The sequence below is a fragment of the Canis aureus genome, chromosome 2 (genome assembly GCF_053574225.1).
Source record: "Canis aureus isolate CA01 chromosome 2, VMU_Caureus_v.1.0, whole genome shotgun sequence".
Taxonomy (NCBI): domain Eukaryota; kingdom Metazoa; phylum Chordata; class Mammalia; order Carnivora; family Canidae; genus Canis; species Canis aureus.
In genome coordinates this window covers 59,593,756-59,620,589 of record NC_135612.1, presented here as the reverse complement: position 1 = coordinate 59,620,589, position 26,834 = coordinate 59,593,756, and the positions used below count along the sequence as shown (strand labels likewise).

Sequence of the window (26,834 nt, the reverse complement as noted above, 5' to 3'; positions counted from 1 at the left end):
CTTTCCTTCTAATGATGTGACTCTGGATAGTCAATGAAGCCTCCATAAGAATCTCAATCTTATGGGTTCAGAGAGCTTCTGGATTGGTGAACACATCTACATGTGGAAGATGATACATCCCCACTCCATGAGGACAGAAGCTCCTGTACTTGGAACTCTTGTTTCTATCTGGCTGTTCACTCATATTCTTTATTATATCCTTTATCATAAACCAGTAAATATGGGTAAGGGGCATCTGGCTGGCTTAGTCAGTAGAGCATAGACTCTTGATCTCAAACTCTTGAGTACAAGCCCCACACTGGGTGTAGAGATTACTTAAAATCTTTTAAAAAAGACATATACATATACATATATATATTCTGCCTTTTAAAATTGTTGTTTCAAAATTAAAGTATTAAGAAAATAAAATGTTGCATCAGTGGTATAATTTACTGGTTTCCTAAATTGTGCCTTTTGGTTTTATTTATATTTTATTAAAATCTACTTGCTAACATTAGGCACTTAGTTACATAAAATTATTTCCTAAGGCAGCCCAGGTGGCTCAGCGGTTTTGCGCCACCTTTAGCCCAGGGCGTGATCCTGGAGACCGGGGATGGAGTCCCACGTCGGGCTCCCTACATGGAGCCTGCTTCTCCCTCTGCCTGTGTCTCTGCCTCTCTCTTTCTGTGTCTCTCATGAATAAATAAAAAAAATCTTAAAAAAATTATTTTCCTACTAGACTAATCTGTAATGAAAAATGTGTTTCCCCATTACTCTCACACTACTATCCACACTTACAATACCTTGCTTCACTTCTGACACCATTATATGCGGGGTTTCCAGCAAGCAATTCTCCTGCAGCACTAGCAGGGTGTCGTATAATTTGGCTCAATTCTGATACCATCTACCTAGATTTAGCGTCAGATCCCACGAGTTAGGGGCTCAATCCTGTAAGAGTGTGCCCACTTTAGACACCAATAAAAAATTCCAGGTTGTTACTTGTACTTCTGACAAATTAACTATAAATCAGGGTTCCCATGACCCCCTCCTTACGTTTGCTACAATAGCAGAGAGAGCTCAGGGAAACACTCATATTTACTGGTTTATGATAAGGGACATAATAGAGGATATTAATGAACAGCCAATAGAGACAATTCCAATATCCCACTATCCAGGGAGCTTCTGTTCCCATGGAAGTGGGGATGCCTCTGAATCAGCTTCTATGTAGAATAAATGTTTATAAAAGGAAAAATCATTAGGATGATCTAATTGGAGGCTCACATATTGTATTCATCTCCTGTGGCTGCTGTAACACATTATCACAACTTTAGTGATTTGAAACAATACACATTTGTTATATTACAAACCTGGGATCAGAAGTGTAAATCAAGATGTCATCATGGCCTCAAACCTCTCCCTCTTCAGAGGAGAATCTGGTTCCTGGCCAGATTTTAGCTTCTAGAGACACCCAAGTTCTTTGGCTTGGAGCGCCTCCTCTGTCCCCAGCCTCTAGCTTCTGTGGTCACCTCGATTTCTTCTTGGACTCTGATCCTCCTTCTTCTTATAAGGACCTTATGGTTTCATGGGGTCCATCCAGATAATCTGGAATAAACTGGCCATCTCTAGATCGGTCGTGTAATCCTATCTGCAAATCTCTTTGGGCACTTAAGATGGTATTTAGGTTTACAGGATTATGATTTGGGCATCATTGGGGGCATTATTCAGCCCACCTCATATATATTCTCAACACTAACTGCAGTGGTTGTGTTTTGAGGGAGGGGTATTTTATCACTGACATTGTTTAGAATTGCCTATACATAGTGATAACAGAAAGCAGACAGATTTAGTCGGTTTTATTATTTTTTAATTTATTTAAATATTTTGTTTATTTATTTATTCATGAGAGAGAGAGAGACAGGCAGAGGGAGAAGCAGGCTCCATGCAGGGAGCCCAGCGTGGGACTCGATCCTGATCCCAGGACTCCAGGATCACGCCCTGGGCTGAAGGCGGCGCTAAACCGCTGAGCCACCCAGGCTGTCCTTATTATTGTTTTTAAATCCCCTATAGACATTGCATTCTTTTTGCCTGCCTCCTAATGCCTCATCCTTGGTCTTCTACTACTCTACACACACACACCCCTTGTGCCCCCAAGAGAATCTATAACATTTTTCTTTTCCATCTGTTCAGATTAGCAAATTCAAAGATGCAGGTCTGCAAATAGGTTCATGTCCCATGTGGCAGCTCCAGGGGCCTTGGCAGCATAATGCCAGGCAGTTTCAGCTAGATAGATGATGTGGGGTCTTGACTTTCCCCAAGTCGGAAACTGAATAACCATTTGCTGTGGATCCATTGACACATGGCAAAGCCATGGGGGGAAACGTTGGAACTCCCAGTCATATGACTTGGGTCTGAACCTTGAGGAAAGGCAGGAAGAGGGATCTTTTATCCTTCTTGATGTTCTTGTCGGAGAGGTGATGCTGTGGGCCCAGAGGGAGAGCCTGCAGCACAGACCATCTTTAATGAGTCCTAGAGTCCTCTCTGGATGCCCGGAAGTCCACTGGGGTGAGCGGGGGAGGGTGGGATGTGGGATGGTGGGCATTACAGCTGCTCAAACACTTGTGGTCCTGGGAGAGACTGATGCTCAGAGGTTAAGTCACTCCCCATTCCCAGGGTTGGCAGAAGTCTGGTGTATGCCTCTAAGGATGTCAAGAGGGATAGGACTCCTCTCTTTTTGCTATTTGCACTTGCTGGCCCACAAGAGCACAGACTGCCGTACTTCTTCTGGTCTCTCTTTTGCTTGTTTCTCTGAGACCTGAACTGAAGCCTGAGGTTTTCAGAAATGGTAGAGAGAGTGGGGATGTTAACATGGCCCACAGGCTTTATCTTATCTGGGAGGAAGAGGAAGGAGCATAGGTGACAAAGTCCTCTGTGCGGTAGCGAAGTATAATGATTATTTTATTTTGATATCCAATAAAGAAATACAGATTTATTCATGATTATCAGGGCAAAAATCTCAGGAAATAACTGAGATTAAATTGAAACGACTAGAGAGAATAAAACGAAAGCTTGACCAATTGAAAAGGAAAAAAAATGGGGCACCTAGGTGGCTCAGTGATTGAGCATCTGCCTTTGGCTCAAGTCATGATCCCGGGATCCTGGGATCAAGTTCTGCATTGGGCTCCCTGCAGGGAGCCTGCTTCTCCCTCTGCCTATGTCTCTGCCTCTCTCTCTGTGTCTCTCATGATTAAATAAATAAAATCTTTAAAAAAAGAAAAGAAGAAAAGAAAAAATGAGAAAGAAAACAATACAGTAAATGAAAGAGAGAAGAAATAAAGTCCAATCAGCAAGCAATCCATTAAAAACCAAAATTCAGCTGAGTACATTTTGAAGCTCTTACAAGCTTTATGATGATTCATGAATCACGCGGCATTCCATCTAGCAGACAGAAAGGAACTCTCAAGAGCTGTGCAAAATGAAAGATTTGTGTAGGCAGAAAGGGGCCAGACAAGGAAGTTACCAGCAGAGTGGATTGTCTGAGGTAAGGTCATCTTCCTTTAGGGGACAGCATGGACCCATCCAGCAGATGACCTCACTGGTCACTGCTGACCAGGTGATTCCAGATTGACTGGCTTGAGACAGAACTGCTGGAAGAGGCTGAAACTGTAATTAAATTAGGTGTTAAGTCTTCATTTGGTGATGTGGGCTTAGCACAAGTGTACCTGCCATTGAGAGGTGGCACTTCAAAACAAAACACTCACTGTTTTGTTTTGAAGATTTATTTATTTACTTAAGAGGGTGAGAGAGAGAGGGGCAGCAGGAGGAGAGACAGAGAATCCCAAGGAGACCCTGTGTTGAGCCCAGAGCTAGACGGCAGGATCAATCCCAAGACTCCAAGATCATGACCTGAGCCAAAGGTAGACACTTAACAGACTGAGCCACCCACGTGCCCCAAGTTTTATTTTTATTTAAGTAATCTCTACATTTAATGTAGGGCTCACACTCATGACTCTGAGATGGAGTCACATGCTCCTCCACTTGAGCCAACAATGTGCCCCTTTTCAACATTTTCAATAGTTTCTGTGAACATAACAATATATGTATATATGCACTATATATATAGAATATATGTAACATTTTATATATGCAGTATTGTGTATAGTATATATAATTATCATAATATATACTTAAAAATATTTTATTTATTTATTAATGGAAGATACAGAGAGAGAGACAGAGACACAGGCAGAGAGAGAGAGGCAGAGAGAGAGAAGCAGGCTCAATCAGGGAGCCCGACACGGACTTGATCCTGGGTCTCCAGGATCACGCCCTGGGCTGAAGGCAGGCACCAAACCACCCAGGGAAACCCATAATATATGCTTTTATTTTATTTTATTTTATTTTATTTTATTTTATTTTATTTATTTTTAAAAGATTTTATTTATTTATTAATGAGAAACAGAGAGAAAGAAAGAGGCAGAGACACAGGCAGAGGGAGAAGCAGGCTCCATGCAGGGAGACACGACATGGGACTTGATCCGGGGTCTCCAGGATCAGGCCCCGGACTGAAGGTGGCGCTAAACCGCTGAGCCACCCAGGGGGCCCTAATATATGCTTTTAAAGGAAATGCACATATAAACATCAACCAGGTCAGGCAATAAAACCATGCCAACACTTCCAGAGCTTCTGGTGTGTTTCTTCTGAATTCAGTCCTCCTGCTACCCACCTTCCCAGAGGTAACCTTTCCTGTGACTTTTGGTTAGCTATATCTTTGCTCTTCTTTATTGTTTCATTGGCTCTGAATGCAATAGTAAATAATAAAGTGGTTCCCCCTATTTTTTAACTTTGTATAAATGGAATCATAGTTTCTCCTTTGTCTCTTGCTTCATTTACTCAATATTTTATGTATGGGAGACTCACCTATGTTGATGCAGGTAGGTATAGCTCACTCATTTTTTAAATTAAGTTTTTAATTTTTATTTCAGCATAGTTAGCATACAGTGTAATATTAGTTTCAGGTATACAAAATAGTGAGTCCACACTTCCATACAATACTTAGTGCTCATCACAAGTCCACTCCCTAATCCTCATCGCCTGTTTCATCCCCCTTCATGTTCCCTCTGTTAACACCAGTGTGCTCTCCATAGTTGAGTCTGTTTCTTGGTTTATCTCTCCCTCCTTTTTTCCCCCCCTGTGTTCATTTGTTTTGTTTCTTAAATTCCACATATGAGTAAAATCATATTCTTCTTTCTCTGACTTATTTGGCTTAGCATAATACTCTCTAGCTCTATCCACATTGTTGCAAATGGCAAACTTTGATTCTTTTTTGTGGCTGAATAAACTATATATCTATATGTCACTTCTTCTTACTTCTTTATCCACTCATCAATCAATAGACAGGTTGCTTTCATGTCTTGGCTATTGTAAATAATGCAGCAATAAACATAGGATGTGTTTATTTATATATATGTATGTTATATATATGCATATATACCTTTGAATTAGTATTTTTAATTTTTTAAAATTTTTTTGTATTTTTGTATTTTTAAGGTAAATATCCAGTAGTGCAATTAATGGACTGTAGGATATTTTTAACTTTTTGAGGAACCTCTATACTGTCTTCCAGAGTGGTTGTACCAGTTTGCATTCCCATCAATAGTGCATGAGTGTTCCTTTTCCTCCACATCCTGTTGTTTCTTGTGTTGTTGTTTTTAGCCACTCTGACTGGAGTGAGGTGATATTGTAGTTTTGACTTGCATTTCCCTGATGGTCAGTGATATTGAGTATCTTTTCATGTGCCTGTTTGTCTTGGAGAAATGTATGTTCACATCTTCTGTCCATTTTTATTTTTATTTTATTATTATTTTTCTGCCCATTTTCAAATTGGATTATTTGGGGGTTTTTTGGGTCTTGAGTTGTATCAGTTTTTCTTATACATTTTGAATACTAAACCTTTATCATCAGATGTCATTTGCAAATATATTCTATTCAGTAGGTTGTCTTTTAGTTTTGTTGATTGTTTAGTTCACTTGCAGAAACTTTTTATCTTGATGAAGTCCCAATAGCTTATTTTTGTTTTTGTTTCCTTTGCCTTAGGAGATATACCTAGAAAAATGTTGCTATGGAGATGTCAGAGAAGTTACTGTGTTCTCCTCTAGGAATTTTATGGTGTCAGGTGTTACATTTAGGTCCTTAATCCATTTTGAATTTATTTTAGTGAGTGGTAAAAGAATATAGTCCAGTTTCATTCTTTGGCATGTTACTGTGCTGTTTTCCCAACACCACTTATTGAGCAGACTTTTTCCCATTGCATATTCTTTCCTCCTTTGTTGAAGATTAATTAGCCATATAACTGTGGGCTTATTTCTCTTTTCTGTTCCATTGATGTATGTGTTTATTTTTGTGTCAGTACCATACGGTTTTGATCATTACAGCTTTGTAATATAACCTGAAGTCTGGAATTGTGATGCCTCCAGCTTTGTTTTTCTTTTTCATGATTGCTTTGGCTATTTGGAGTATTTTGTGGCATAATACACATTTTAGGTAGTTTTTTCCAGCTCTGTGAAAAATGCTGTTGGTATTTTGATAGGGATAGCATTGAATGTGTAGACTGCTTTGGGTAACATAGATATTTTAACAATATTTGTTCTTCCAATCCATGAGCATGGAATGTTTTTCCATTTCTTTGTGTTATCTTCAATTTCTTTTATTAGTGTTTTATAGTTTTCAGAATACAAGTGTTTCACTTCTTTGGTTAAGCTGATTCCTAGGTATTTTATTTTTATTTATTTTTTAAGATTATTTATTCATGAGAGACGCAGAGAGAGGCAGAGACATAGGCAGAGGGAGAAACAGGCTTCCTGCGGGAAGCCCAATGTGGGACTTGATCCCAGGACCCCGGAGTCATGACCTGAGCCAAAGGCAGATGCTCAACCACTGAGCCACGCACGCAGGCACCCAGTATTTTATTATTCTTGGTGCAATTGTAAATGGGATTGTTTTCTTCATTTCTCTTTCTGCTGTTTCATTATTAGTGTTTATTAGAAACACAACAGATTTCTGTACATTGATTTTGTATCCTGAAACCATACTGAGTTCCTTTATCATTTCTAGTAGATTTTTGGGAGAGTTTTTAGAGTTTTCTGTATATAGTATCACGTCATCTGCAAATATAGTTCATTCATTTTGATTGCTCTATGTCAGTAATTCTCAATTTGAGCCTGCATCAGAATAACCTGGAAAACTTGTCAAAACACATTGTTGGGCCCACCATAGAGTTTCTGATTTATTTGGTCTAGAGGAGGACCTGATAATGTGTATTTCTTGGGATGCCTGGGTGGCTCAGTGGTTGAGCATCTGCCTTTGGCTCAGGGCGTGATCCCGGGATCTTGAGATCGAGTCCCACATCAGGCTTCCTGCATGGAGCCTGCTTCTCCCTTTGCCTGTGTCTCTGCCTTTCCCTCTCTGTGTCCTTCATACATAAATAAAATCTTTAAAATATGTATTTCTTTTTAAAAATATTTTATTTATTTATTTATGAGAGACACACAGAGAGAGGCAGAGACACAGGCAGAGGGAGAAGCAGGCTCCTCTTCATGGAGCCTGATGTGGGACTCCATCCCGGGACTCTAGGATCACATCCTGGGCCAAAGGGAGGCGCTCAACCACTGAGCCACCCAGACGTCCCTCTTTTCTTTTTTTAAAAGTTTTATTTATTTAAGTAATCTCTGCACTCAATGTGGGGCTCCAATTCATGACCCAGAGATCAAGAGTCACATGCTCTTCTGACTGAGGCAGTCAGGAGCCCCTGATAATTCATATTTCTTTTTCTTCATTAAAATTTTTTTTTAAAGTAGGCTCCACACTCAATGTGGAGCCCAATGCGGAGCTTGAACTCATGACCCTGAGATTAAGACCTGAGCAGAGATCAAGAATCAGATGCCTAACTGACTGAGCCACCCAGGCACCTTGATAATTTTTTTTTTTTTTGATAATTTGTATTTCTAACAGCTTCCCAAGTAATGATGATATTCCTGGTCCTGGGATCACACTTTGAGACCCACTGCACTCTCTATTTATCCATGCTGCTGGGGATGGATCTTCAGGTTACCTACAATTTATGGCTATCATGAACAATGAATAATGCTCAAGGGCAATGGTCATAATCTGTTAGTCCCATCTGTTCCTGAGAACAAAGATCTTAGGTATTTTTGAGAAATTTTTGCTGGGATCTCCCAAAACCTTTTGGTACCTGGAGATCTCTCTATACATATCCATCACACAGAGACACAAACTGTACTATCCAGGGTTGTACTGGGTTGAATTGTGTTCCTTACAAAGATACACTGAAGTCCTGATCCACAGTGCCTTATCTGGAAATTGGATTTTTGCAGAAGTAATCAACTGAGGTCAAGCTGGAGTAGGGTGGATTAATCACGTTCATCCAATATGATTAGTGTCCTTGTAAGAAGAGAGGAAGAGACACATAGGCAAGATGGTCCTGTGAGCATGGCAGTGTTGGAGAAACTGGAGGGATGCATCTACAAGTCAAGGAATGTCAAGAATTGCTGGACCTACCACAAGCTAAAGAGCAAGGAAGGATCCTTCCTGTGAACTTCCAGGGCCCAGCCTGGCCCTGCTGACACCTGGATTTTAGACTTCTGGCTTCCAGAACTATGAGAGAAGTCACTTCTGTTGTTTTAAGCGCACCGGCTTGTGGTACTTTGAAATGTTATCCCTGGGAAACAAATACGAGGGTGGTCTGAAACTTGTTTTTCCCTCAAAGATGTGTCAAGTACATTTTCCTAAGCCAATCAGTGGGTTCCTTTGCACAGGGCCCATCAGGGCCTGATGCTCACCATACCGTCTCACCTTGTCACTGGCCTTGTTACCAGCCTCCTGGGTCCCTCTGGTATCTGCCCTTCCTTGGTGGTACCTGGAGAGATTTGTTTACTCAAGACTCTAAAAGCAATACAAGTGGAAGATGGACAGTGATGCGGGGCTACTAAATACACTTCGTGTTTTAGAATTTCCTATAAGTCAATGATGCGTTTACTTACAGCTACACACTTACACAGTTGCAATTCTGAAACTCAAAAAGCTCTGAAAAGGAAACATCTCTTCTTACTTCCTTTGATGGCAAACCTTGGCTGAGATGATGTGAGGACATTTGTAGCACTTACATTATTCCATTTACTGTGAAAATCATGTTTTCACTGCATAAATATCAGTGTTTGTGTCAGTTGGCCAGGGTCCCAAGAATAAAGTCACATAGGCTGAAGACTTAAACAACAAAAGTTTGTTTCTCAGGGTTCTGGAGGCTGGACGTCCTCAGCATGTGGGCAGGTTTGGTGTCTTTCTGAAGCTTCTCTCCTGGCAGTGTGGACGACTGTCTTCTCCCTGTGTCCTCACATGGTCATTCTTCTGTTTGCATCCTAATCTTTTTTTTTTTTTTTAAGATTTCTTTCTTTCTTTTTTAAAAAGATTTATTTATTTTTTCATGAGATACACGCACACACACGGGAGACAGAGACATAGGCAGAGGGAGAAGCAGGCTCCCTGCAGGGAGCCTGATGTGGTACTCAATCCGAGGACCCTGGGATCACGACCTGAACCAAAGGCAGACACTCAACCACTGAGCCACCCAGACGCCCATTAAGATTTATTTATTTGAGACTGAGAAAGAGAGAGAGAGAGAGAGAGAGAGAGAGAGAGAGAGAGAGAGAACAAGTAGGGGGAGGGGCAGAGGGAGAGGGAGAAGCAGGCTCCCTGCTTAGGGAGCAGGGAGCCTGACTCGGGGCTCCATCCTGGAACTCTGGGATCATGCATGACCTGAGCCAAAGGCAGATGCTTCACCTACTGAGCCACCCAGGCACCCCCTAATTTCCCTTTAAAATAAGGATTGAGGGGCGCCTGGGTGCCTCAGTGGGTTATGCGCCTGTCTTTAGCTCAGATTATGATCCCAGGGTCCTGGGATCCAGCCCGTGTCAGGTTCCCTGCTTACTGGAGAGTTTGTTTCTCACTCCCTCTGCTTTTGCACCCTGTTCATGCTCTCTATTGCTCTCGATTGCGCTCTCTCTCTCTCAAGTGAGTAAATAAAATCTTTAAAAATAAAATAGCATAAAATAGGGATTGGATTAGAGGCCATCCATATGACCTCATTTTACCTTAATGACCTTTTAAAATACCCTATCTCCAAATACAGCCATATTCTGAGGTCCTGGGGGGTGGTTAGGACTTGAACACACAAATTTTGGGAGACACAATTCAGCCCATGGCAGTATTTAATCACAGGTACTGCCCCAGATCCAATGCAGGGTATTCCTTGACACAGGACATGTGCACTTTATCTCTAAGATCTAAAGAAGTCTGAGGTCTAGGGCACCTGTCTGGCCCTAGACTCACTCTGTAGAAGGATCTCTATTACACGCAGATCCTGAGAGCATCTAAGGTATAAAGTGGGTCATCTCTGACTGCTCCTTCTAGGGTCCAGATGAGGTAACCTGTGAAAAGTGACCTAGTCAGGGATGTTCTGTGAGCCACTGATACTCCTGAAATTTCCCATGCCTGGAGTCCTCCTCCACCCACAGCCCGGGCAGGACTTTGTGGCTTTCTATTTGGAATGAGTCCAGAATCCTCTGGCCATACCTAATTCTCTCCCGTGCTCCTGGCTAGGGCAGCTGAGGGTCAGAGGGGCCCCTTGGACTCAGGCCCATAAGTGGTCATTGCTATCACCTCCTCCACCCTTCATGGGCCTGGAATTGGTGTCAGCAGCCACATAGATGCCTCACCTTCCAGAGGACAGCATCCAGGAGTCTCTTTTCAGCTTTCCTTCAGGTTCTTCAAGATCTGCAGCTCCTTAGAAGGCTATAGTGGATACACCATCCTGTGTGTGGCTATGGCCTCCACTGGGTCCCATCTTAGGTCCCTCCAGCCTGATATATCAGTGCAGCCACCTGGACAAGGAGTCAGGGCCAGGGTGTTAGTCCCCAGTGACACTGGGAGAGGGACTTGAGCAATCCAAGTCATGGTTCTCATCAGTTAAGTAGAGTCAGGAACCCAGACCACATAATGTGCTAGAGGTTTCCAGGTCATGTCAGGTACCCAGGACAGAGGTTGGCACACACAGGAATGGCAAGGAGGTTACACAGGAAGGGCCCCTAAGGCTGCCTCTGATGGCAAGGGACACTCTCCTGGACTGTTGGTCCCATGAGGCTAGGAGCTCATGCAGCTGAAGGTGCTGGGAATCCCCTTCAGGCTCCAACTCCCACCCCAGGTCCCTGTCCTAGGAGAATGTCACATGAGATCAGATACCTGCATCATTTCTGACACAGTCCATGGAGGGCCGCCCAGGAGCCATGAAGTGAGAACAGAAAGAAATATTCAGCAGATCCTGCCACCTGCTCTCAGCATCCAGCCTGTTGGGGCTCAGGACTCAGGTCAGCCTGCTCTTTCTATGACTCCTGCCCTGGCCTGGGGGTAACCTTTCCATAGCCATTCTGAATGTACACCAGGCTCCCATAACACCCAGGAGCTCTGAAGGCCCCCTGACCTTGAAGTACCCTTCCCTACACCCCATCAGTAGGCACAAATTAGGCCCACAAGTAACACTGGTGGCCTGGGTGAGAGGGGATGGGGCCTGTGTGGCAGGTGCCTTTGCTTTCTTGCTGGGTATTTCACTGCCTTATGGGAGCTTTCTGAAGACTCCTGCACATGCATGGGGAGTGTGGATGTATGTACAGATATCACCCAGGTTGGGTGAGGCCAGCTCTAGCGCCTGAGGAGACAGTGTGGGTCTGTATAATGCAATTTTTATTTAAAGCACAACAAACCTCCCAACCTGACCATTTTCTATATTAGCCTATCAGGTGGGCAGCTGTTCATCCCCCATCCCTCCATGCTGCTTTTCTATGTCTTAGGTCATCTTCCTTTTCTTGGGGTCCCTGGGGCCTCAGAGTCTGCCCTGGGCTTACTGCTATGAAAGTGAACGAAGAATGTCCGGATTTCCTTCGGGTAGATGGTGACCTTGGTGCCTTGCAGGGGTGTTGAGTGAGAGCTGGGGCTGCCTGGGGGAGCAGAAGCGGTCTGTCCTTAGAGGTACCTGCTTCCCCAGGACGTTTCCACCCAGCAGCCCCCTCATATACCGCACCTGCCTCCACTCTGTTGTGGCTTCTTCATGAAGGCCCTTGGGTGCCCTCCTCCTGCTGGGACTCCCACTGCCATGGGCTCCCTTGCATTCTTGCCTTCCCATGAGGGTAATAGGTAGGTGGTCCTGGCCATACATGGCCTCATTCCCCATAGGGTATAACATTCAATGCCTAAAGCTTTCTCCCTCAGGTCATCTGGTGGGGCCTGCTCTTTGTATTACTGGGTTCCACTAAATTCAACCATGGGAGGGAAACTTCTTCATCCATTCGTCCACCCACCTGTCCAACCATCCACCCATCCAAGATCCATCAGTCTGTCCAAGAATCCATCCTTTTCACTCATTCAAACACTGACACTTTCATAGACCTATCCATCCATCAACCATCCATCCATCCATCCATCTATCCATCCATCATCTATTCATCCATCCATCATCCTCATCCATCTACACATCTACCTATTCACTCAACCATCCAGCTATCCATCCATCCATCCATCCATCCATCCATCCATCCATCCATTATCTATTCATCCATCTATCATCCTCATCCATCTACACATCTACCCGTCCATCCATCCATCCATCCATCCATCCATTAATCCACCCATTCATCATCTTATCCATCATCCATCAACCATCTAGCAATCCATCTACCCATCCATCTATGTATTCTTCCATCCATCCATCATCCATCCATCCACCCATCCATCCATCCATCCATCCATCCATCCACATGACTAAATGTCCAGCTATGTAGTTGGCACTATGCTGTGTGCAGTGCACAGAGAAGATCCACAACAAACAGGAAAGAGGGGGAGAGGACAGCAGAGGAGGAAACTGATCCAGCTTTGGACTCCATAGAAGCTTGAGTAGGAGCAGGCCAGAGGGAAAGGCACAGGGCCTTGCAGGCAGAGGGAACAGCATGGGAAAGACCGAGAGGCACAAAATGCCTGTAGTCCCCCAGAAGCTGATGGTGTGTGCAGTGTGAGGCACAGCATGGCAGATGTCAGAACCCCCTGGGATATGCTTGCCAGGTCATGACTCAGCCAGGACAGAGGCAGGGGGTGTGGTCTACGGACACACATGCAGGCATGCCCACACACACTGACCTGTGTAGATTCAGGAGGGGACAGATTCAGAGAAGCTAAGGAGCCTGCTCAAGGTCCCATAGGCCATAAGGGGCAGGGCTGGATCTAACAGGTTGGCCCAACCTCTGAGCCAGGCTGGGGGCTGCCGGGATTCCCAGGCAAGGCCTGAACCAGGAGCTTCCAAACCTCTGTGGTGGGGAGGCTCTTGTCTCTTCCAGCTCCAGCGGTGGAGTGTGTTCACATCCCAGGTCCTGTCAGTGAACGCTCCTCCACTGCCCCACGGACCCCAGCCCCTGCAGAGATAGGAGCACAGAGAGGGTGAGCTACCCCGAGCCCCAGATCAGAGCAGGTAAAGCAGGAGTGGGGGGGGGCAGTCTCACCCTGGGCACAACACACTTCCTCCTTAATTCTTACTGCAGATCCCCAGACAGGAACTGTGTCCCCATTTTAGAGATGAGGACACACATGCATTTTTTATTTAAAGCACAACAAACCCCCCAACCTGACCATTTTCTATATTAGCCTATCAGGTGGGCAGCTGTTCATCCCCCATCCCTCCATGCTGCTTTTCTATGTCTTAGGTCATCTTCCTTGGATGCCAGGACCAGCATGCTTCCCCAGTCACTGCAATGGAGGAGCACACTTGGGGGTGGTGGACACAGGAGCTGCCTCCAGCATCCAGACCCCTTCTACCTGGTATGGCTCAGCGGGCAGTCCCAGGGATGAGGCCAGGCATCCTTATCCCTCCCCTGTGCCAAGTAAGCATCCTTATCCCTCCTCCTGTGCAGGGAGGGAGGCAGGTGGCCCATTCTGGCCTGAAAGAAGGGAGCCTCTGTTGTCCAGGAGGTGGGAAGGTTCTGGAGAAGCTTCCGGGAGAAGAAAGCACAGAGGGGCAAGGCCCTTTTTGCCTCTACCTTTCCAGCTTCTGCCAATATATCTGCTTGGGAGGTCCATGAGGTGGGTGACCACAGGGACAAGCAGAAGCAAAGAGTCAGCACGCTGACGAAGGCCGGCAGCAGGACAATGTGACTCAGCAAGGGAGCAGAGGAAGGAGAAACAACAAGAATGAAGGAAGAGGGGGTGAGGTGCCCCTGCGCCCCCAACAGCACCCACTCCAGGTTGAGCCAGAGCTCCCACAGCCATCTCTTTGCCCACATCTTTGCCAGAGGGGATTTTCACCTTGGGCTTGTCTCCCTGCTGGGCCTTCAGGCCACAGCCAGGAGGCCTGTCCCAGGGATCTGAGGGCACTTACCTGCAGATTGACCCTCACTGGCTGAGACAGGACTGGGTCCTTGCCTTCCTCATACAGGTGGTGGAGCCGCAGCAGGACACGGCGAAGGTCAGCCTTGGCCTTCCCTCGATGGCCTTCAGGGACAGAAGGACCCACATTGGCCCCAAATCCTCTAGTCCGGGCCCAGCACTTCCTACCCTCCACCTCCCTGGGAGGCAGCTGACCCGGTCCCTCCTTGATGACAAGGAAACCAGGCTCAGAGAGGTCTGGTCACTTGCCCAAAGACACAGCTGGTGGGCACCAGACGGAGGATTACAGCCCAGATCTGGCAGCCTCCAAGGCCTCCCCCCACACCCAGGGACTAATGCTGAGGGGTGCCTGCAAGTCTCTGCCCTCGTCTGCTGCTGTGCTCCTCACTAGGCTCATCCTTAAGCCTCCCAGTGCCTGCTGGACTGCTCTTCCCTGCACCCTGAGTGCTGTAGTGTGGCCCCAACCCTCCCAGGTCAAGGCACAGGGAGCAGGAGGGATGTAGCCCTTGCACAAACTTCTTTATCCCCGGGAAGGAGGAAGCAGGTGCTGAATATGGCCTCCATCAGCTGGGGACCCTGGTGGCCACAGTGACAAGGGCCATTTGCTGAGCCAACTGGACCTGTGGCACAGAGGAGAGAGGAACGAGGCTGTGTTGGGTCGGGGGAATGTGGGCTCCTGGGTCCTGTAGAACAAGGGGTTTGTAAAATCTCTTGGATGTGTTCCAGGGCGGTGGTTGTGGATTCAAGCCCCAGGGTCAGGAACGTTGTCTGTGTCCTGTTGGGGGTGGGGGTGGGGGTGGGGTTGATGTCCATGACCACATACCTACTTGATAAGGTGGCCCTGAGCTCGGGGACAGCAGTGAGGGTGTCTCACTGCATCCCTGAGGCTCCTATCCCTCTGTCTCTTACTCACTGTTACCCAGGGAGGAGGGACTTTCATTCAGTGAGTCTGGGGACACCCCCAGGCCAGACCCCTCTCCTCCTATTGGGAGCCAGCTGTCTAGAGGAGACCAGTTGTCTTGTGTGTGGCCACACACAGAAGGGGGAAGGGAATGCTCCTCCTTGTAGGAGAGGCTGCTGGTCCAGGGTCCTCTATGACAAGGGGGGATCCTGATGATGGGGTTCAGTGTTAGAAAGCTACTTGGCTACAGACATGTGCCAGGGTCCCAGAGATCCACTAGATCAGATGGTGTTATCTGGCCTGTTGCCTCTTCCTTCCTTCCCTCCTTCTTAATTTGAGGATTCCTACTGAGCCATCTTTGGTGCCTGCCAGGCCCTGGTGGGGCTCTGGGGACAAGAGGGTGCCTGCGGGGCAGCCAGCCCTGCCTGTGAGCTGCTCACAGTGCCAAGGGGAAGATAAGGTGCAGCTGGAGCTTTGGCAACAGGATGAGTCAGTTCATGGCAGGTGTCATCTCCATCAGGCCGGGCTGGGGGCTTATTGTGAACATTAATGTCACTGGCTGGTGACTTGGCAGCTTCCCTGTCTAGTCTGAGAACTCTGTGAGTCCAGGGTCCTTGCCTACCATCGTCTCTGCTGATTACCCACTGCCTGGCACAGAAGACAGTTGTTCAGTGAATGAATGGAAGCCCCGGATAGTCAGGCTTCCTGAGTTCAGAGGATGAGTGGGACTCAGTTGTTCCCAGCTCCAGGAGGAGTCCCTGAGGAAGCAGACTCCACGGCAGGCTGAGCATCCGGCAAAGGTGGACGATGGTTGGGGTTTGGTGGTGGGGATAGAAGGGATCCTCAGAGACTGGGTGTGGACAGGTCCTCCTCTGGGGCCCTGCCGACTGGGTGTCCTGCCTACTGAGGGACCCCGGTCCCCCCACTGCCTCTCTGTGGGCCTGGGTCTCCCCATTGGGCAGATAAGGGGAACAGGGGACCATGCAGAGCCAGGACAGCTCTGAGAGGAGCCCACTTTGTCCGGTGATGGGCGTGGGGCCAGGTTGACATGGGGAGGGAGGAGTGACTCTGGTTCCCTGGACACCCGGCTCACGTTTCTGGAGATCCTGCAGGTGCTCCGTGTGGTTGGAGCTGTAGTTCCAGCCCGGGATGCTCAGGATCTGCAGGTGAAGACTTGGGGGCAGGGTCACGGCATCTTGCTGCTGCTGGGGGCCTGGAAAAATCTGGGCAGACTCTGCAGGGCAGACACACAGAGCCAGGACAAGGATTGGGCCCCGCGCCTCCTCCTGGCACTGGGAGCTGTGCACACTCTGGCCCCCATTCCGGGCGATCCGGCTCCTGCCAACTCGTGCCCCTGAGAGAGGACAGCCTGAAGCCCCTGCTGGTCCAAGCGCCTCGGGCACCCCCGTCTAGCCTTTGCTCACGGACATCCTTCCACCTGAATGCCTTCCCTCCCACACGGCCAGGGGCCCACACCACAGAGTCTAAGAGTTGGAAGGATCCTGAATCTCTAGGTCAGCTGTTTCCAAGTACAGATGGGGAGACGACCGCCCAGAGAGGTGATGTGGTTTGTTCTAGATCACAGGGCAGGTTCACACAGAGCCTCGGTTTCAATTCAACCTCTGGGATGTCAGCTCCTCCCTTGTTTTGTCATTCCTGGTCCCCTGCTCAGAAGCACCCAAGGCCTTCCTTCCAGGAGATGCCCTTTCAGCCCTGGGCTCAGCTGGGACACGGTCCCGCCCCGCCCTCCGGCCACAGTGATTGGTCTGGGGTCAGGCCAGGTGCTCCTCTCAGCACCAATCAGAAGCTTTCCCTGGGACTCCAGCACCTGAGCCTGGAAAGGTGAGGCTGGGTCCCTTTTGGTGAGGGGACACGCAAGGCACAGCGGTTCACAGCCTCATCCCTGTAGGAGGAGTAGAAGGTCTGCAGGCAGGGAGCAGCACAGCTGAGAGTGTGGGGGGGAGGGTGGCATCATGAAGGTTCCAGCCTCTGAGCACCATGGCACCCCTGCCCTTCCCCACAGCCTGTGCCCACACCTCGCAACAGAGCCTCCTGGTGGCTCAGCCAGTGAACGCTCAGTTTCTCTCCCCTTCAATCAAGAGAGACCGGGGAGGGGGGCAGTGTGAGATGCCGACCTAGTCTCGGGGCCCACTCAGACAGGATGACATCCCCATCAGAGAAAGGGGCTCCCAGCCTCCTGGAAGGGACCACGGACAGAGCCTGGAGCAGCCCGACTTGCTGGTGCATCAGATCCCCCTCTCAGGAGCCCGAGACCCAGAGGTGGCCAGGCAGGCAGCTAAAGGCAGTCCTGGAGGGATGACGGTGAACACCTGCTCCCCACAGACCCCCAGCTGCCTTGCCCCCATCCCATATCCCAGGCCTCCTGTGCTGCTGCTCTGATTCCAGGATTTGCCCAGCTCCGCCCAACCAGCAGCCCCTTCAGTTTCTGTCACTTACAAACAAGAGAAACTCAACTGTTGCCCTCGAAGTGGACCCCAATCTTCTCCAGGCTTTTGGTCCCCGAAGCACCAAGCCCCCACTCTGCTCAGTCCCATTGCCTCTGCTCCCTGAAGCCTGGATCTGTATGAGCATGGCCCCCCAGCCCATAGCTCAGGAGAAATCCTGCAGGAGAGGCCTGGCCCTTGCCCATCCTCAGTGTGCAGCACACAGCAGGCACTCAGCCCGTGTTTTGTGCACGTGTGAGCAGCAGCCTGCCCGCTTCTACAGCCCTGGGAGGGTCCTGCTCTAAAACTGAAACAAGGATAAATCATAACCACATTCTCTTCCAAACCTCTCAAGTGAGTAGAGAGGAACAGTTCAAGGATTAAGGGAAGGATACGAACTGTATCTAAATGATTCATTCTTTAAAAGCTGCTGCAGAGTACCATATTTACACATGATCATTACTTATTGTTTCTCATCTTCAATTATTTCTGTAAAGACATAGGCGGTTTTAAATCTGAAGAAGTCTGACCGAGGGACCCCTGGGTGGCTCAATGGTTGAACATCTGCCTTTGGATCAGGGCGTGAATCCCAGTGTCCTGGGTATAAGTTCCACATTAGGGTCCCCGCAGGGAGCCTGCTTCTCCCTCTGCCTGTCTCTGCCTCTCTCTATGTGTTTATCATGAATAAATAAATAAAGTCTTAAAAAAAAACCAACGAATTTTGAGTGGAGGCAATGCATGAATTTTGCACATCAGACCATGAACTTGAACTAACCTTGCCTGGTGACAGCACACCCAGAATCAAATAAAACAAGTCTTTTAATGTTGATCTACTAGGGGTGAAGCCATCGAGCCATACATGTCATATTATGGAAGATAAAGAGTCATCAGAGCAGAAAGTGAGGGATACTCAGGGAGAGGATACAAAGCGGAATCTGTGTGATTCTCAGAAGTGCTCGCTACTCCATGTATAAGCTTGGGTGAAGCCTGAAAGTATTTGCACACACTTTGCCCACACATTAAACGAGGGCTTGGATCAGAGACCCCTGAGCTCGTTTCTGATCAAAGTTTCCAGATCATGGTGGCCCACACGATCCCCAGGTCCATCCCAGCCAGGGGGGCTCATTCTGGGGTGAACACTCCCTTACCATTCAGCTCTCTTAATAGCACTACGGGTGCGCGCTGCAGCGCTAGCCCACACCTCTGACGCAGGCGGGTGGTGAGAGACTGGGGTCCCAGCAGGAGCCAGAGCACAGGGTAGACAGTGGAGGTGTCATTCAGGGTGAGATCATAATCCAGAGCCCAATCAAAATTGTTCCAAAGCTGGTGATGGAGCATGACCTGCAGGGAAGAGCTCTATCTGACCAGCCCCCCCTGTCCACCTGCTCCCACCCCTGGGTGATCAGCAGGGCCCACTTCCTACCTCCACCTGCCCGTTCTCTTGGCTGGACACGCCGTGTGCCTGCTTGGACAGCAGCACCAGCCTGCTTCTGCCGTCCTCAATGAAGGCGGACTGAGCCATGGGGTAGTAATTCTGTGGACACAAACATTGCCAGGCTGGCGGTTGGGGCAGAGGACAGGAAGGCCTCTCGGTCCGGGTCCCCCTCCGGCCACCCCACACCCTCCACCCCACGCACAGAGCACCAGCTCAGGGTGGAGAAGGGAGACAGAGGTTAGAGGCTCTGACGTTGGACACCAACAGACTGTCACTCCAATCCAGCTCCACTGCTTCTGACCATATGAGCTGGGGACTAAGCCCACTCAAGCTCGGTTTCCCCACCAGTACAAAGGGCCCAAAGACACACTGTGCACAGTCCTGCAGGAGTGAGGAGGGGGTGTGTGGGGTCCAGCCTAATAGGGGAGCTGGGTGGAGAGTTGCTCCAGAGAGAAAGGGCCATGTGTGTTCTGGGAGAGCGGCCCCTGTCCCCAGGTCAGTGCTCTGCTGGAGCCAGATGTCCCGGGTGGACCCATGGGAACTGTCAGCAGCCTCTGCACAGCAGGTGAGGGCTAGCAGGTAGGGACGAAGGGACCTGAGCTCAGAAGCAGAGGAGGGTGGGGACACATGCCTCTGGGTCCCCTCAGGAGGAAAAAGAACTGATTACTGAGGGCACAGGAGGCCCCCAGTAGGGGCTTCACCTGGATTGTCCCCCCTGACCCTCACAGCCCTGGGTTTGTTCCCTTTCTCGGGTCTGCAGGGAGCCATAGGGAGGCCGGCCCAGCTCGCCCAGGATCACAGGGCCAGAGGCCTAGGACGTGGGAGCCCATCTGGCTTCTGGCAATGCTCAGCGCTTGGAAGAAGCTGCCAGAGAAAGTCTCTGCCACAGCACCTGGGATGGGTCAGGCACACTCAACCTGAATCTCAGAACACCCCACACGAGGTGTTCATTCTCCACAAGAGGAAACCGAGGCACAGACAGGGACAGGGACAGTCTAGTGCATGTGGTGGCCCCGGATTTCAGACACTGCAGGTGGCCCAGCCTGGGCCTCACTCCTAACGGCACAGGTGGGCAAGGGGGCTCTGCTGGAGTTTTGTCCAGAGGCCTCTGCCGCTCCATGGTGAAGCTGCAATGGGCCTCCTCCTCCTGTCTTCTGGAAAAGCACCATCGGGGATCACCCCCCACTCCCCTCCGTGCTCCGGGACCGCAGAGCAAACAGGCAGCCTAGAGCATACCAGGGCGATGCCATTGCTCGAGTATTTCTGGAAGACTCTCCGCTGCATCTGGTAGCCGTTGTTGTCTGAGTGGAGGACCTGCTGGTTGTGGAGACTGGTGCTGGTCCTCAGGATGGCCTCGCGGTTCAGCTCCAAGGGGCCCACCCGGTACTCCTGCTCGATGCGCCGGCACAGCAGCTCCGCTCCCTGGGCCAGGGGCACGTGGGTGAGCCGGGAGTAGATGGCATATGTGTGATTCCTGTCCCCCACCTTGCTGGTGCAAAATAGGGAATGGGTGGCTCAGGCTCTGGGTTCCTTTTTTTTTTGTTTTGTTTTCTGGGTTCCTTTTGAATGCCCCTCCCTCCCCTCACTCTCTCTCCCTCCTCCTTCACTCCTTCCCTCCCTCCCTCCTTTCTTCCCTCATCCAGGGCAGGGGGGCAGGGGGGTAGGGAGCATTACTCATCAACATAATAGGAAGAACCTGGCCCCCCGATAATGTGGAGCTGGGATAACGTGGAGCTGGGGTGCCTCACCCGGATGGCTTAGGTGTGTGCTCTCATGAAAACACAAGAGTCCCCTCATTGTCCCTGTGGGTTCCTGTCCCAGCTCTGAACCTGGACACCCCATATGAGGTCCAGCATGTGCGATGGAGCCAGGATGCCCTAGGCCAGAGCAATCACGTCTTCCTCAAGCTCCCAACCAGAAGGACCATGTGCCAAGCATGGGCCCAGGAGCAGGGATCCGGCATAAACATGGACCCTCATTTCCTCCCATACCTGCTGGCGACCACCAAGGAGCCCGAGACCACCTGTAGAAATATTGCCGGATCTCAGTCATGAGCTTTCCCGCCACAATCTGCCTTCCCACACTGTTCCATGGGCGCTGTGCTGACTGGGTGGGTGTAAATATGTAGTTATTAGAAATGCTGTCCTTCAAACTATGATTGTTGACATGGTATTCCATGAACTCCTGGGTCACCCGCACTGTGCAGTTACTCCCTCTACAAAGACAAGAAACGGGACACAGCATTATCTTCATGCACACATGTCCCAAGCATCGTCCTCTCATCTGGAAGCCCGTAACAAGCACTCTATGCACCAACCTCCACCAGAAGCAAAGTGATCTCTGCAGAGCCTCAGTGAGAGTCAGGAGGCCATTCGGTCACACTGGTGCACTTGCCTCAGATAAAGCCCCTGGGACTCGCCCCTCCCCTGAGCCAAAGCTGCCTTAGATCTTTCCATGGGCCAGTGGGGATCCCAAAACAGGAGGGGGACAGGGGCCTCACAACATGCCCCTGAGAGTCAACGAGAAGCAGTCATGCTGCCCCAGAGGAATCGTCCCACGGAATGGTGCCTGCTTATCAGGTGGCCAGCATTGGTGGTTGGGTCACTGGATAAATGGATGAACAAGAAAGATAGAGGATGCTTGGATGGATGGACAGATGGATGGGTTAGTGAGTGATGGATGGGTTGTGGGTGGTTGGATAGATGGATGAACAAAATTAGTGGATGGATGGTGGTTGGATGGATGGATAGATCGAGGGTGAGGGATCGGTAGATGGGTAAGTAAGGAGATGGATGGATGAATGGTTTAGTGGTTGGTGGCTAGATACCCTGCGTCTTTTGATGGGATCATTAAGCCCATTCACGTTCAGAGTTACTATTGAAAGATATTAATTTAGTGTCATCATAATGCTTCTTCAGTCCCTGTTTTTCTGGATTATATCTTTGGACTTCCTCTTTCTTTTAGAGTCCCCCTTAATATTTCTTGCAGAGCCGGTTTGGTGATCACATATTCTTTCAGTTTCTACCTACCTTGGAAGCTCTTTATCTCTCCTATTCTGAATGAGAGCCTTGCTGGATAGAGTATTCTTGGCTGGATATTCTTCTCATTTAGGACCTTGAATATATCCTGCCAGCTCTTTCTGGCCTGCCAGGTCTCTGTGAAGACATCTGCTGTTAATCTCATATTTCTCCCCATATAAGTTAGGGATCTCTTATCTCTTGCTGCCTTAAGGATTTTCTCCTTATCTTTGGAATTTGCAAGTTTCACTATTAAATGTCGAGGTGTTGAACAGTTTTAATTGATTTTAGGGGGGGACCTCTCTATCTCCTGGATCTGAATGCCTGTTTCCCTCCCCAAATTAGGGAAGTTCTCAGCTATGATTTGTTCAAATATGCTTTCTGGTCCTCTGTCTCAGCGCCCTCTGGAACCCCAATTAAATGTAGATTTTTCCTTCTGAGGCTGTCATTTATTTCCCTTAACCTTTCCTCATGGTCTTTTAATTATTTTTCTCTTTTTCCTCAGAGGATACTTCTGTCAGGGACCCGCCCCTGCTTCACATCCACTGTCCTGGGAAGTGCTGCTGGGATGCTCCAGGCACCCTCCGTTCTCTGCACCAGAGTGGGACTGGGATTAGCTGAGGCTCTACCTACCAGTGAAGCCTCTTGTCCAGCCCCCTCTGAAGGACTCTAAGGTCTACCCATTTCACCCCAGTGACACATCTGCCAGTGACTCCCTCAGGTGAGCATGCCAATGTCACGTCCAGCGTGACCCTTTCTGGCTGGGTATGACAAGTCACAGGATTTCTCAGATCTCACTTTTCCTATCTGTACAGTGGGGACAAGTGGAGACGGAAGATCGGAACCACTTGTTATGGGGCAGCCACCGTGCCCAGCACCTTATGTACATTATCACATTCAGTAGCCTCGCCACCCTGGGGTGGGCATGAATTTCTCATTGTCCAGGGAGGGAATTATGCTCAGAGAGGGCAGTCCTGAGCCTGAAGCCACCGGCAGAGGAGGACTGAATCCACACAGGACACTAACGCCTCTCCTGTCTGCCCTTTACCCTCTGCCCTTTGGCTCTAAAGCCTACTGAACCCACCAGCTGAGCGTTGTCAGGACGTGATTCTAGCCTTGGTCCAGTGTCCACACACACCCACCACCTCAGTGTTCTCCTCTGGAAAGTGACCTCTAGCGACCAGGGGCTGGGGAAGTGCACTACACAGGAGGTTTCAACCTGACATCATGCTGAGAGGTGTGACATTACCTCGGAGACTGCCCAGCGGAGCCTCTGGAGCTGCTTCAGGGCCCAGGCCGGGTCCAGGTGCTGGTGGGGGGCAGGCCACATGTAGCGTGTGAACATGGACTCCCCGGCATACAACAGAGCACTGGCTCGCCTCGCCAGCGCCTTGAGCCCACTGCGGGAGGCGTAGAAGCCCGTCCAGGCCTGAAATGGATCTGGAGAGAAGAGCTGGCAGTTGGCATGAGTCTCCCTGGCGTGGGGGCTTCCAGACCCCAAGCCCAGTAAAGCTGGGGAAACTGGAGCCTGGTGTCTGGCTCTGCCTGGGTCACCTATAGAGGCAGCCAGAGACTCCTGTCCAGCCAGGCCAGGAATGGCCCGCGGATCCCTGTTGTGGGGGCTGGGGCAGGTGGGAGGATCAGGCTGGGCTGGGCCAGGCCTGGGATGGGGGACCAGACAGTCCAGGGAGGACCTGGGAATTTGAAGAGCCTGTGAGCCAAGGGCCTGGGAGACCTCTGAGGAGTGCAGGGGGAGGTGGGAGCCCAGCAGGCAGCACCAGCTGGCACGTGCCCTGAGTGCTGGCAGAGGCCTTTGCCTGTGACTCAGGGGAAGCCTGCAATCAGTGGGGTTCCACTGGCAGCCCAGGGAGCTGGGATGGGGGATTGCTGAGGGATTCCCTAGCTGCTGTGCTGACCTGCACCCAGAGGATGACGCCTGTTCTGGGCTCTGGTGAGAGGAGGGGGTGCGGGGTGCCTCCCCAGGCCCTGGCTGGGTCTCACAAGTTGCTTGACTCTTCCCACTGTTCTTGCCCCCTGCCTCCTCCCAGGTTGGCCTGTGTCCCCATTCCCTGACCTTCCCCACACGGCCTGAGGACACCAGGAAGGGTAGCCCCACGGGCCCGGAGAAAGGCCACAGGCCATGGGGTCAGGTGGACGTGCTGTCCACAGCCCCTCCAGCAGGCTGAGTGTCCTGGCCAGGCAGGGGCTCTCCATGTGACCCATCAAAGTAGCTCCTCCCATCTTCTCTGTAACCATAGTCACATTGAAGGATATCCTCTTACCTCCAGCACTGGCCAGCTCTCCGTCCACAAGATCTAAATTGTCCTGTTCTCAGAATAATGAAGCCCCACATTCTCACCACACAGACAACAAATCAACTTATGGGCAAACCAGGGCAGTGCCTGTCCAGATCCACCTGTATCAGGGCCCACCATGGCATCTCTTTGGAAGGGGAAGGAAATTGGGAAGATAAGCAAATGGAAGCTGAGGAGCCCTTCTACAAGTGTCCCGCCCACACCCTAGGGTGTGGGTGGGACACCAAGGTTGAGGCAGTGGACACTGCTACTTTCTATGGCTGTCCCCCCAAACCTTCGAGAACCCGCTTCATTGATGACAAAACTGGGCTCATAAAGGTAACATCACTTGCCTCAAACCACACAGTTTGTGAGGAAAGGGACTGTGATCCGAACCCAGGTATGGGTCTGAGCCACTGCCTGGCTGGCCCTCCTCAGGCACTCTGGCTGCTGGTCAGTGGTGCAGACCAGACCCCCCCCCAGACATTTTTCTGGTGAACATTCAGCGTGCAAGAGCCCCTCCAAGCCTTGGTTTTCCACCTGTATGATTGGTATGGCCACATCTCAACCCTCCTGTCCTAAGCAACCTTTCCAACTAGCCCATGGCCTACTGGGGGTAGCTGGCTGGGAGTAGAGGCTACATCAGCTCCCTAAGCTGTCCTGGCCCCTTACCACTCTACCTCACTGCATCCCCACATCCCCTTGGCTTCTCCTTCTGTCAGGAGCAGAGCAGGACCACAGAAACCCTTCAAGGGCTCTCCCATTTTATGCAATAAAGATGTTAGAAGGTCAATGGTTTGGTCAACACTGTTCCCCAGTGATGTGCCAGGACAGGGGTGGGGTGAGGATGGTGTTCTCTGCTCCCTCAGCTCTGTGTCATTCTGTTCTTGATCTAATTCTAGATCTAGATTCTAATTCTAGCTTGGACTGTGGACAGAGAGCTGGGGTGTGCAGGGAGCTTAGCATGGGGGATGGGTTGGGGCAGGCCTGGGAGTAGTGCTGCTAGGCTGCCTTCACAGCACCCTGCAGGCCCTCAGTTAGCCTCCTCACAGGGATGGACCGATCATTTGCATGGCAGGACCTGTCCCAACAGGACTAGGGATGACACAACTGTGAATGGCTATATCTCCTTGCCCTTCTTCTGTGGCAGACCCTAGGCTAAGAGCTTTTCTTGCCTCATTTCATTTTTATAACTCAATGGATTGAGCACCATGAACCTCTCCATTTTATTGACACAGTTTGGTTCCAGGACTTGCATGCAGCCAGGGAGTAGGCTCACTCCAAGACTGGTCCCTTTCACCCTTGGGCTGTACTGTCTAGAGCCAGCACAGTCCCTGCCTCAATAACACAGGCATGAAGCAGGTGGGGCTCCCCAACAATTTTGAAAATACTATGAAAGATAACCATAGGGACACCAAGAACCCACCTGATCTAGGTCTGATGTCAGGAAAGGAGAAGGTGACATTGCAAGATAAGTAGGATTTAGGTGGAAGGATAGGGGTAGTGGGAGTGGAGCACTCTCAGCTGGAAACTATTGTGTGCAGCCAATAGCAAGAGGTTCAACCTGATGGGCACAAGTGTGGAGGCAGCTAGGATGTCTAGGTGGGACAGTCGGGGGTCGGGGCAGGGATCATCTCAGCCCCAGGGACCCTCACCAGCTCCATCAGCAGGGCAGAGCAGACACGGAGGTGGGCACCCTCCTCGGCACCAGATCTGCATCTCAACCTGCCCAGGCTCCTACCTCAGGAATAGGGCAGGAAGTCCCCGTGGGTGTGGACACACCATGTGACGTTGTGAGCCTGCACCGCCTCGAAGTAGTCGGCCAGCGTGGCGTACTCCACGGAGATGCCGAGCTTGGACGAGTTACTGTTGATGAAGTCCAGCAGCGGGTCCGTGTTGGAGAACTGCAGCGACGCGTTGAAGAACTGCTTGTCACAGCCCTGCAGGCCGGGCCACAGCGTGACCCCCGTGATTGCGGGGCTGAGCCCAGTCCAGGCGGAGTGGCCTCCCTCTGCCATCCAGGGCCCTCCACTCTGCCTGGGAGAGGCCCCACCAGCTCCCGAGTACATCCTTGTGTCCATCTCTCTCCCTCCCTCCTTCCTCCCTCCCTCCCTTCCTCCCTCCCTCCCTTCCTTCCTTCCTTCCTTCCTTCCTTCCTTCCTTCCTTCCTTCCTTCCTTCCTTCCTTCTTTCATCACATTTTACATCTCAAGTACTTGTCTATCTTATAACTGGATGTTTGTACCGTTTGAACACCATCACCCAATTCCCC

The 26,834-nt window shown here is 49.9% G+C and overlaps 1 protein-coding gene across 1 annotated transcript; it reads right to left on the bottom strand.

Moving 5' to 3' along the window:
• Nucleotides 1-9,014: 9,014 nt before the first annotated feature.
• On the bottom strand, nt 9,015-25,868 carry LOC144299363 (epididymis-specific alpha-mannosidase-like). The gene is given in 13 exon segments (XM_077874914.1): nt 9,015-10,478; nt 10,767-10,931; nt 11,290-12,041; nt 13,399-13,461; nt 13,464-13,489; nt 14,433-14,577; nt 16,467-16,607; nt 18,966-19,158; nt 19,241-19,351; nt 20,489-20,741; nt 21,276-21,467; nt 22,282-22,407; nt 23,519-25,868. Coding segments are annotated over 9 exon segments (1,233 nt in total). The 5' UTR covers nt 21,431-21,467; nt 22,282-22,407; nt 23,519-25,868; the 3' UTR covers nt 9,015-10,478; nt 10,767-10,931; nt 11,290-11,895.
• Between the last annotated feature and the right edge of the window lie 966 nt (nt 25,869-26,834).